We start from the raw sequence: 12311 nt of genomic DNA, 5'->3' as shown, positions 1-12311 counted from the left end.
CCACTAGAGGTTGTAAACAGGGAATCTGTATAATAGGAGTTGTTGTTTAGTCTCTAAGTCCTGTCGGACTCTTGCGATCCCATGGACTTTAGCCCGCCAGGCTTCTCTGTCCATGAGATTTTTCAGACAAGAATACTGGAGTGGGTTGCCAGTTCCCTCTCCACCATTTATCCAAGAGAAATATTGTCATATTAAGTTCCCTTCTGATGTGGCAATTGTCACCTCCAGGGCACCCAAAACAAAACACCAGCCTATCAGCGCCGCAGCTGGCAGTAGGCAACTCGCAAAGCTGGGTAGGCAAAAAGACTCCCCCCAAAACACAGGAACTACGGCCTTTCTTGGGAAACTCAAAGACCCCACGTGTGCGGGCAACGTGTGAACTGTCAGCAGTGGAAACTAGGACTCGGCCCCAAAGTATTACACTGGGATTGTCAGCGCGCGCTCCCGGGAAAGGACGTGGCGCCCCCGCCGATCGCCGGGTTCGGAAGGCGCGAGCCGGATCCTCCGGCGGTCGGTGTCCGCGGTCCGCAGCCACAGTGCAGACTTGGTCCTGCACGGGAGAGGGTACCCCGTCTGCCACCGCAGGACTCGTGGAGCCGCTGCCCGAAGAAACGGGGATCTCGCACCGCGTGCCGACAGGCAGATCTTTGGACAGCCCGCGCTCGAGGGCCCCGGCGGCGGCGCGGCGGGGCGGGAAGGGGGAAGTTTTAAACCGAGTGGTGGGAGCCGGTGGCTGGCGTCCCGGCGGAATGAAGCTGCATTGCGAGGTGGAGGTGGTCAGCCGGCATTTGCCGGCCTTGGGGCTGAGGAACCGGGGCAAGGGCGTCCGGGCGGTGTTAAGCCTTTGTCAGCAGGCGCCCAGGACTCCGCCGGGTCCCCGAGCGGGAGGCGAGCGGGGCGGCCGTCACCCCGCCTGTTTGTTCATTTCCACCCTGAAGGACAGGCGCGGGACCCGCTATGAGGTGCGTGGAGCCGGCGGGTCAGGGGTGGCAGCCAGGCGTTCTTGCCCTAAGCGCCCGACTGTTTCCCCAGCTGGACTCCGTCTTGGGGGTTGCCGAGCGTCCGGCCCCTGAACCCCACCATCACCCGAACCCTGGCGTCTCCCTACCGGCCCGAAGGCGGAAAAATTTTAAGAGTCACTTCTTAATTTTCTTACCTATTTCTGCGACTTTATTGACAGCCTTGCTGCTTAGTAGTAGATAGCAACTCTGCCCCTTTAATGCTTTTGAAATTTCGGCCTGCGTGTAGCATCAGTCCAGTTTGGGAGAACCGTAAAATGACTACACTTTGGTTCAGTAGATTCTGTTTCTCCCAGTTTCTTCGCTAAATTTGTTTGTTTGTTTTTAAGGCTTTGTGGGATGCATCTAAGGTCGTTAGGCCAGATTGTGCTGTGCTCAGTCGCTTCAGTCGTGTCCGACTCATTGCGACCCCAGGGACTGCAGCCCGCCAGGCCCCTCTGTCCATGGGATTTTCCAGGCAAGAATACTGGAGTGGGTTACCATTTCCTACTTCAGGGGATCTTCCCGATTAGTACAGTAGTAAAGCAGTGATGCTTGGGTTGCAACTTGATAATTTTATTAAAATTCTTGGCTACTGCATCTCTTGCTCTTTCTTAACTGTTTAATTTCCTAAGTTTTGATTTGTTAGGTACAAGGCTTTTTTGTATCTACATACCAGTAGTAAACCCTCTAGAAGAAGTTGGGAATTGAATTTTTAAAGCACAAGATTTATAAAATCCTTTTACCTTGATTCCCAGGCACGTTCTTTTGTGAAAATGACTGGAATACCCTTGTACCTACTATCATAAAATTGAGGGGTGATTCATCACCCTCTTTGCATCTAACTCTTGACTGGGTTTTATACAATTTCTGGGATTGTTTCCCTTACAGTGTTGTATCCTCAGTAAATACTCTTAGTTGAGGAAGAGTTATTGCTGTTTCATTCAGAGCCATGTAAATGTTTGTGTAAGTAGTTGAAAGTCTAAATAATTACCCTCTTCCAGTGGAATCAACTCATGTAATTTTTCAAATGGAAAGGACTTCTGTCACCAAATTTTAAATATTAGAAAACTGTTAGGTGAGAGAAGCAAACTCATAACCAGAATTGGGTCTCCCTTTTTTCCCTGTTGACCTCCCTAAAACCTATCTTTTCATGCCCACCTTAGGTACTGTTTTAAGAGTCTGTTATGATCTCTCCTTTAAAACTTCCGCTGTGCTAAGGTCAGTAGCTGAAAATCCTAACAAAAATTTTATTGTAAACCACTAGTTGAAAACTTAGTGTGTGTGCAGGGTGCAATGCTGGATAGATATGATAGGACCTGTTTTTCCAAGACTAGAGAGGGAAAAACAGAAATCACCACTTACAAAGGTGGGCTATAATTGCTGTAATAAAGGTAGAAGCAGAGTGGTATTATATAGTATAATATTAAAAATGAAATGAATTCTGATTCAAGTCTTTGAGAAAGTTTTGTGGAAGAGGTGGTGCCACAGGGCTTGGGACATAGTAGGTGTCAGGTAAACATTTATTTGTTAGTTAAGGTGGTTTGGTCTTGGCCTTGAGGAGTAGGAATTAGTGCTGAGTGTGGAAGCACCTTGGGGCTCTTTCTTACAACCTTCTACTTTTCTGTCCCATGACGCTGTCATCCATCTGACTGATTTCCAAATCTGTATCTTTTGCTAGTCCTCTCCCTTAATTTCCAACTTGAACCAGCTGCCTACTGGAAAGCTTCATTTGGTTGTGTCACAGTATTTCAAACTCAGAATACCTCCAGATTAATTTTCCTTGCCACCCCTATCCCAGCTTTTCTGATAGTGTTCTGCAACTCCTTTAAGTAGTATTCTGTCCCTCTCCAGGAACCTTAAAGGCTTTTCCTTCCCCATATCCAATGTATTATTGAATTCTTTCAATTCTGCTTCCTGGGTAACTTTCGTATTTTCATACCCCCTTCCATCCCAGGTGTAGCCTAAACCACCATTGTCCCTTGCCTGGCTGGTTTCTTAAAGGATCTTTTTACCTCTACCATTGTCTTTCCTCCATCCCATTCTCCCCTCTCCCAAAGTTCATTATTAAACTTTGTAGTTAAAGGGAACTTTTCAAAATGTAGATCTAATAGTAATATCCACTGAATATTCATCTAATCTCCGTTTACCTCTCTACACTCACCTGCCTCTTTTCACTGGATCTTCCAGGCATACTGAATGTCTTTCACCTCCTCACAGTTGCCAAACTCTCTTACCTTCAAGGCTTTGCACACTATTCCATTTTATTTATATACTACCTCCCTCTCCTCCCCTCAGTATCTTCACTTGCTTAACATCTTAATCCATTTCTTGCTCATTTTGGTTCTCTTTCATACCCCCAGACCAGGTAAGACTCCTTTCCTATATAAGGTCTTATAGCAGCCTGTATTTCCTTGTCTTAATATTTGTTATGCTTATAATTACTTGTTTAATAAACTTTCTGTCATGAAATTGGCAACTTGATAAGTGTAATTACCATGCTGGTCTTACTTACCACTGTTGTCCCCAGCACCCTGTCACAGTGCCTGGTACATAGTGGCTTCTTAATAAATAGTTGTTAAAGCCTTCAGTAGAAGCAACATCAGTTATTAAAAATTATTGAGCAGCTATTATATGTTAGTCACTCTTCTGGCTCTGGGAAAATAATACTGAACAAAGGAGACATGATTTCTGCTTCATCAAGTTTATATCTTGTGGGAGGCATGCCTACCCCAGGCTAATAGACTGAAGTTAAGAAAGCAGGTAACTACTATTGGCAACTCTTACTACACCCAGAGTTAGAATGGGAGAGAAGAAGCATTCTTCACAAACAAAGGGGGATTCTGTTCTTGAGGAAGGAAGAGTTACTGGACAGGTAGAACAATTGTATCTTACCCAAAGCTGGATAAGGAGTGTAAATACCCCCAAAACCAATCAAACAAAAACCTTTAAATCTTAAAACAACAAAGCACCCAAATGTAAGGTCTAAAAGCCAAACTGAACCTGGCAAAGTGGCATATTGCAGGTGTAATAAATACTGAATAACAGTACCTGGTTTTGTAATTTTCTTCCCTCCTCCCCCCCCTCCCCCATTGGTTTTAAGCAGCTAAAGGAGAATATTGAGCAGTTCTTCACCAAATTTGTGGATGAGGGGAAAGCCACTGTTCGCTTAAAGGAGCCTCCTGTGGATATCTGTCTCAGTAAGGTATGGTATTAATGCGTAGGTTCGTTTACTGTAAAGAGAATAGAGGCTGTGTTAGGAGCCTGATCTCCCACAGAGCTGAACAGAGACAGGCACTTGTAGGCATGTTTGAGGAAATGATGACAGCTTCCCTGGCTTGCTTGTGTGGCCTTGAAAAGAGCAGAGTCAGTCTTAGAGAAGTTGCCCAGAATGAGAAGGAAAACTGATTTTGCTTCTGTGCCCAAGATGGAGCCTCAGGGTGTTCTTAGAACTCTATAAGCAGGTGGCACAGGTCTGCATCTTGCCAGCTGAATCACAGGCAACAAATCTAAATTTGGTGTTAAAAAAAATGGATAAAATACAATTAGAAACACTTTAGGGGATATTTTACTTACTATAATCATTTTTTTAAATACATAAACCATTAAGATAAGAAACTGTTTTCTTCTTTGCCTTATCTCGCTTTTTCCTTTTTTCCCTTCCCAGAGGGTAGGAGCTGTGACCTTGCATTTGCCTTTATCCTTGACCCCAAGTCGATGCTTTGTAAACATTTAAAGTTTAATAACTGTTTAAGCTGTTTTATTGAATGGAGGCGCTTTTGTCCTACCTCCTCCTGTTCTGGTTTTTCATTTTCTCTTGCTAATCAGCCTGTCCTGCCACTGACTCCTTCTACCTACAAACAAGCTGAGAGTCCTACCAATTAGAATAAAAGAGACAAATTTCTAGAAAGTTGAGGCTAAAGCTGTCCACTTTCTCAGTATCTCTTTTGACCTCTACTTTCACTGGTTTGGGCTTCCCTGGTGGCTCTGAGGGTAAAGTGTCTGCCTGCAATGCAGGAGAATCTGGGTTCGATCCCTGGGACAGGAAGATCCCCTGGAGAAGGAAATGGCAACCCACTCCAGTACTCTTGCCTGGAAAATCCCATGGACAGAGAAACCTGGTAGACTACAGTCCATGGGATCGCAAAGAGTCAGACACAACTGAGCGACTTGACTTGACTTCACTTTTGCTTCACTGGTTTATTCATAAAACACTGTCAAAGGTCAGTGATCTCTTCCTATCTGCTAATCACATTGCCATGATTACTCATCCTTTTTGAGCTCTGTAGAATTTGACACTAATGACCACTCTCTTCATAATAACTTTTCTTTCTTGCCACCTGTGATAGGGCACTGTGCTGGTTTATCTTCAGTTTTCTTCTCCGCTCCTTTGTTTCCTGTTTCTTGGCAACCTTTTTTCTATCCTGGGAGTGAAGACTTTATTCCCATCCTCTGCCTGCTCTCTGCCATACATGCTTTCTGTTACCACAGCTCCCTTTAATGTGTGTAACTCCCAAGTAGGTCCTTCTGCTGGACCTACTTAACCCAGGTCACCAGACTTTCCTCACTCCCCTTCACCATGTATATTGCTGCGAGAATAATATGTAGCTCTTGTTACGTAATTCTCAACTCAAAATTCTTCAGTGATCTCCCACAGCTTGATCATTCTGTCCTCCTTACCCTGGCATCAAGGGTACTCATTTATACTCTATAGCCATACAGTATTTCTACTCTTCTACTCCTCTGCAAAGCTCCCACATCCCAACCAAATACTTAGTTTCCCAAACTTGCTGAAAGTTCGCTAGTCCTTCAGATAGAAAGGTTTTGAAACTTCTAAAGTATCCAGGAAGTATTTTTATTGCTGACTTAATTCACATATCACTTTAATAGTGATTTCTCTGTCCAGCTGAAAGCGGTCTCTTGCTTTTGATGTGTTGTTACTTGCTTTTGGCAATAAGTGCTAAGTTACACCTGCCTTTTTTTTATTTTTAAAAGTTTCTTGATATATATATATATATATATATATATATATAATTTTTACTTATTTTATTTTTGGCTGTGTTGAGAGTTGCAGTGCATGGGCATCTCCCTGTAGTGACTTCTCTTGTGGAGCACAGACTCTAGGCGAGTGGGTTTCAGTAGTTGTGACCTGTGGGCTCAGTAGTAGCTCTTGGACTTAGTTGCTCTGCAGCATGTGGAATCTTCCCGGTCCAGGGATAGAACCCATGTCCCCAGCATTGGCAGGCAGATTCTTATCCACTGCACCACTAGGGAAGTCCTTGGCCTTGCTTTTGACAGGGCTATTGCTTTTCGCAATTCCTAGTCTTCGTGAATAACCCCCCTGGGTATGTTGTACTGTACAGCACTACTTCAGTCTGTCTCTGAGGCACCAGAGATTTGAGTCAGTTCATCTTTTCATTTTCTTTTGGTTACTAAGGTTAAGTAACTTTTTAAAAAAATTTTATTGGATTATAGTTGATGGGTCAGTTCATCTTAAATCCAAGTCTTCAGTGGAATCTTCATGTTTTCCTGTTTTATTGTATGCTTATATGGTTCCCCCTGTGAACAGTTTTATTTAGAGTGTGTCAACATAATTTTTTCAAAACCTTTAAAAATTTTTGTATATGTAATTAAATTTAGTGAAAATAGAATACTGAAAACAATTTAGTAATTTTCAATAAATAATTGCATGATTTACATATACAACTTCACCACGTTTGTTTAGGATGAATTAGCATGCATGTATTACCTAAAATGGAATTTATAATTGTACAACCTACTTTTACATCTTCAGGCCAATTCCAGCAGTCTAAAGGGTTTCCTTTCAGCTGTGCGACTGGCTCATAGAGGCTGTGATGTTGAGGCACCACTTTCAACCCTCACACCAGTGAAGACTTCAGAATTTGAAAAATTTAAAACTAAAATGGTTATCACATCCAAAAAGGACTATCCTCTAAGCAAGAACTTCCCCTATTCTCTGGAACATCTTCAGACTTCTTATTGTGGGCTTGTTCGGGTTGATATGCGTATGCTTTGCTTAAAAAACCTTAGGAAGTTAGACCTGAGTCATAACCATATAAAAAAGCTTCCAGCTACAATTGGAGACCTCATCCACCTTCAAGAACTTAACCTGAATGATAACCACTTGGAATCATTTAGTGTAGCCTTGTGTCAGTCTACACTCCAGAAGTCACTTCAGAGTTTGGATATCAGCAAGAACAAAATTAAGGCACTCCCTGTGCAGTTTTGCCAGCTCCGAGAACTTACATATTTAAAACTTGATGATAATGAATTGATTCGACTTCCTTTCAAGATGGGACAACTGAGGAACCTGCGGTTTTTGTCAGCAGCTCGAAATAAGCTTCCATTTTTGCCTAGTGAATTTAAAAATTTATCCCTTGAGTACTTGGATCTTTTTGGAAATACTTTTGAACAACCGAAAGTCCTTCCAGTTATACACCTGCAAATGCCATTAACTTTACTGGAATCTTCTGCACAAACCATATTATATAATAGGTAAGCCTTTGATAACATCATGGTATTTTCATCATTCTCAAGAGTTAAGTCTTTAACATAGCTGTTTATACTATGCACAATCTGACCCTTTGCTCCAGTGGCCTTCTTTTAAAAAGAAATGACAAAAGTTATGGGTCTAGAAGAATGGGCATATGAATAAACACAGGTAAACTTTGTAATGCTCATAGACACCCACTGAAACCCAAGCCAGTCTTCCTTCTTCATCATCCCTAGCTTAAGTGCTCTTATCCTAAAGCAGTGGTTCTCAGATTTTACTTCACATTAGAATTACCTAAGAAGCTTTAAAAGAGAAGGCAATGGCACCCCACTCCAGTACTCTTGCCTGGAAAATCCCATGGGCGGAGGAGCCTGGTAGGCTGCAGTCCATGGGGTCGCTAAGAGTTGGACATGACTGAGCGACTTCACTTTCACTTTTCACTTTCCTGCATTGGAGAAGGAAATGGCAACCCACTCCAGTGTTCTTGCCTTGAGAATCCCAGGGACCGGGGAGCCTGGTGGGCTGCTGTCTATAGGGTCGCACAGAGTCGGACATGACTGACGCGACTTAGCAGCAGCAGCAAGGAGCTTTAAAAAATTCTGGTGGTTAGTCCCCACCCAAGACTTATTAAGTCAGAATGTTTGGGAGTAGGACTGAGTATTTTTTTTCTTTTAACTATCCAGGTGTTTCTAATGTACAGCTAGCTAGGATTAAGAGCCTTGGCTTACTTCTCAAATTTTAATATTCATCACATCCCTGGGAGTCTTGTTTAGCAGATTTTGTTTTAGAGGTCTGAAGTGGAGATCTGCTTTTTAAACTGCATTCAAGGTGAGGCTGCTAGGTCATGATTTACACTTGAATACTAAGGCTCTAAAAGTAACTTGGGCTACCCTTGTAGCTTAGTTGGTAAAGAATCTGCCTGCAATGCAGAAGACCTGGGTTTGATTCCTGGATTGGGAAGATTCTCTGGAGAAGGAAATGGCAACCCACTCCAGTATTCTTGCCTGGAGAATCCCATGGACGGAGGAGCCTGGTAGGCTACCGTCCATGGGGGTCACAAGAGTCAGACACGACTTAGTTACTAAACCACCACCACCACCAAAAGTAACTAAGGGCTTATTATTGTTTTAAGGCAGTTATCCTTGAAAGTTGAGGAATGCATCACCAATCATGCTTCTTGTAACACAGTACTTAACTAAAGCAGATTGCTGGTCCCAACCCTCAGAGATTCTTATTCAGTAAATTTGTCGTGGGGATGAAGAAACTGCATCTCTAACAAGTTCCAAGGAGATGCTGATAATGCTGGTCAGGGGACCACACTTGAGGACTGCTGGTTTAAGGTATTGACTCTTAACTAGGAGTTTAAAATTCTCTCTCAAGTGACAGTACACGTAAGTGCCAAGAACAGTGCCTGGTTCATAATAGGTCTCAATAAATACTCACTGGATTTATAAATACATGTAATTTGCTTATTTGGCAAATTAAAAATCATTAATTGTGTTATCATTAGTTGTAGCTGCTGCTGCTGCTAAGTCTCTTCAGTCGTGTCCAACTCTGTGATCCCATAGACAGCAGCCCACCAGGCTCCCCCGTCCCTGGGATTATCAAGGCAAGAACACTAGAGTGGGTTGCCATTTCCTTCTCCTGTGCATGAAAGTGAAAAGTGAAAGTGAAGTCGCTCAGTCGTGTCCAACTCTTAGCAACCCCATGGACTGCAGCGCACCAGGCTCCTCCGTCCATGGGATTTTCCAGGCAAGAGTACTGGAGTGGGGTGCCATTGCCTTCTCCACATGAGTTGTAGAGGAACTTCTAAATAATATAGATGTGAAATACATACCTAGATCTGGTCATATAGGTCCTAGATTCTACCTCAGATCAACTAGTTCAGAATCTCCAGAGATGGGCCCCTACTGTGTGTCATAGATTTTTTTAAATCTCCAGAAGTAATACTCATGATTCAGGTTAAAACCGCTGATTTGAGATAACTCTAAATGGTGTCTTTTGGCAATAAACCACTCCCAAGTGTCTTGTTCTTTGCTTTCTCTGAGACTTACATATGAAAAAAAAGAACGTATTTATTCAAATTTGAAAATTATGTCCAAGTGAGAAATACTGTAAATGGTCACTGATAACTTGAAAGGATCATAAATTGGCTAGGATGACTCTGATCTTTACTGAAGTATAATTTTTCAAATTTCCAGCTCCCTTGGTTTAAGAATATAGATCCAAAGCCATGAGAACAATCTCTGCTATTTAGCTGTTGAAGTTATAGTCTTAGAAAAATATGTGGGGACTTACATTGGGTAGAAAATACAGTTTTTAACTGTTTCCTGTTTTTCTTAGTCTATAACCAAAAGCCTGGAATATAAGTAAGTGGTTTTGTTTTTTTTTTTTAAAGTTACTTACACAAGTTAACAGATTAGTACATGTGGAAAAAATGAAAAATTGTAAACAAAGTCAATCCCATCCTTTAAGTAAATAAGCCACTATTTTTGATTTGATGTGCACTTTTCTACTAGGGTTTTAAACACCAGTTTAGGAACTTCCTCGGAGGTCCAGTGGTTAAGACTGTACTTCCAGTGCAGGGGGCACAGGTCAGGGCACTAAGATCCCACATGCTGTGTGGCAAAACAAAACAGCACCAGTTTAAATTATAATAGTAGGTTTTACTTGTTGCAAAAGATCTGAACACCTGTTAATGTGCCAGCCCATGTACTAGAGAAAGAATAAAGAAAAGCATGTGGGAGACACAAAGCGCTTGGGGTATGATTGTGTTTAGGTGCAGGAGAGATCTGGGCACTGGGCAGGCAATCTCAAGATTGTCTCAGTGTTATGCAGGGTGAGAGCAATTGTATTGGGGGCCACTCAAGTTTTAAGTAAGAGGGTGGATGACTTAATTTAAGCACAGTTAGGACCCTTGCTTGCTTTAGTAAAGTAAAACTAATATCACATTTAAAAAATTTGTTTCACACAGTTTAGGATTCTCTTTTGAACACTTGATGCCTAGGAGTGTATATGTATTTATTTAAATAAATGTTTCTTCACAGATAGAACTGAGAAATTCTCTCATTACCATTTATAGGAATTGTATGAGAGAGCCATACATTTAAATTATGTTACACTGGTCATACAGTATAATTATATAAAGGACCGATGACTCTTTCCTTGTATTCAGTGGGTTATACTATTAAGTGGCAATACTAAAAGGTAACTACTTTATGTAGTATAGATCCTCTTAGGCTTATGTCATACGCTGTTATTTAGTATATTTTTCCCATTTGTACCAGTTTGGAAAATAAAAACAATATACTGAATTAATAGAGTAATTTTATTGTCTCATGGTTATAATTCAGTGTCTAATAATTCATGTCCTAATACATGAAGTTTTGAATCATTAAAAAATATCTTTAAAATTTTTTTTCCAATAGGATTCCATACGGCTCTCATATCATTCCTTTCCATCTTTGTCAAGATTTGGATACTGCAAAAACCTGTGTTTGTGGAAGATACAGTATAAGCAGTTTTATTCAAGGAACTACTACCATGAATCTACACTCTGTTGCTCACACTGTGGTCTTAGTAGATAATATGGGTGGTACTGAAGCACCCATTATTTCTTACTTCTGTTCTCTAGCCTGTTATGTAAATTCTTGTGATATGTTCAAGTAATAGGTGATACCACAAAAAGAAATTCCATTTAGTCTCCGACTAATTTGGGATTCAATTATGGTTTAAATGTCAAATTGGAGAAAGGGCAGCTTTCCACGGATTTTGTATACTTGAATGAGGGGAAGAATGTGTGGTGTCTAACATTTTCAATCATTTGATTGTAAAACCTTAATTTCATTAAAACCTGGTTAATTTTATTGTGGTGTTAACTTTTATCAGTTTATCACACTTGTGTTGATTTTGGCTTAGTATTTCTAGTTGTGGGGTTATCTTTTAATGTTAGACAGATATTGATCCCAACCACTCTGTTCATAGAATTTTCTTAATCAATTTTTGTCTTGCATTTAAGTTAAATTGAGTTTCTATATATAGAAATATACTTTGGACTAATACAGTCTAAATTGTAGTGAAAATTTGTTCAATATGAAACTACATATGTTTTTAAACACTTGTATTTTCAGGTATATTTTTCTATATACAGAATTTTATATTCACCACACATAAAGTAGAAGTTGTTTTGGACAAATAGACTTCCGCCTTTAAAAGTTTTATATTAATCACATAATCTTTGTTGTGATTTTTAAGTTTTTCCATTTTTAGGGTTGGAATAAGGTTTTGGTGTTGGATAGGAATAGGAGAAAATTGCCACTTTTTTACTGATTAAGTCTGTATTGTATGAGGGTGGTTCTTTTTCTGTTGGTCAGGTTTTTTTTAAATTGGAGTATAACTGCTTTACAGTGTTGTTAGTTTCTGCTGTACAACATAGTGAATTAGCTGTTGTTATATTGTGTGAGTTACTCAGTCTTGTCACTCTTTGCAATGTAGCCCGCCAAGCTCCTCTGTCCGTAGGAGTCTTTATGTACACATATATCTCCTCACTCTTGAGCCTCCCACCGCCTCTAGGTCATCACAGAGCACCAAGTTGAGCTCCTTATGCTATACACCAACTTTTGGTCTTAAAACTAAGAATTTTATAAGAATCTTAGGATTTCCTAAACTCATAAATTACTGAGATACTGACCAAAAATATTATAAAATTTTAGTAACTTTCTTTAAAAACATGGTTCTTTAAAAAGTGATTGGGGGGGACATATTTAAAAGTAATTCAGTGCTTACCTGATTTTTACATG

At 40.8% G+C, this 12311-nt stretch overlaps 1 protein-coding gene across 4 annotated transcripts; it reads left to right on the top strand.

Moving 5' to 3' along the window:
* Nucleotides 1-426: 426 nt before the first annotated feature.
* LRR1 (leucine rich repeat protein 1) lies at nucleotides 427-11378 on the top strand. 4 transcript variants are annotated; one of them, XM_006063134.4, is made up of 4 exons: nucleotides 669-962; nucleotides 4105-4203; nucleotides 6793-7514; nucleotides 10941-11378. In XM_006063134.4, exons 1-4 carry the CDS (start codon nucleotides 750-752, stop codon nucleotides 11179-11181), a joined length of 1275 nt encoding a protein of 424 aa, XP_006063196.2. In that variant the 5' UTR covers nucleotides 669-749; the 3' UTR covers nucleotides 11182-11378. The 4 variants fall into 4 exon arrangements, with proteins under 4 accessions (XP_025151602.1, XP_006063197.2, XP_044781073.2 ...); XM_006063135.4 differs by lacking the exon at nucleotides 6793-7514 and having other exon boundaries at nucleotides 456-962; nucleotides 10941-11099; XM_044925138.2 differs by lacking the exon at nucleotides 4105-4203 and having other exon boundaries at nucleotides 667-962.
* Nucleotides 11379-12311: the final 933 nt, after the last annotated feature.

Source organism: Bubalus bubalis, chromosome 11, assembly GCF_019923935.1.
Source record: "Bubalus bubalis isolate 160015118507 breed Murrah chromosome 11, NDDB_SH_1, whole genome shotgun sequence".
Classification (NCBI taxonomy): Eukaryota; Metazoa; Chordata; class Mammalia; order Artiodactyla; family Bovidae; genus Bubalus; species Bubalus bubalis.
Note: the sequence above shows the minus strand (reverse complement) of the source record. Positions and strands in the feature narration are given on the sequence as shown.

Excerpts from the sequence above, each read along its gene's own strand:
- LRR1 (XM_006063134.4), top strand. The coding sequence starts at position 750 with ATGAAGCTGCATTGCGAGGTGGAGGTGGTCAGCCGGCATTTGCCGGCC. Across the intron at positions 963-4,104 it reads GGCGCGGGACCCGCTATGAG|CTAAAGGAGAATATTGAGCA; the intron begins GTGCGTGGAGCC and ends GGTTTTAAGCAG. Across the intron at positions 4,204-6,792 it reads TGGATATCTGTCTCAGTAAG|GCCAATTCCAGCAGTCTAAA; the intron begins GTATGGTATTAA and ends TTACATCTTCAG.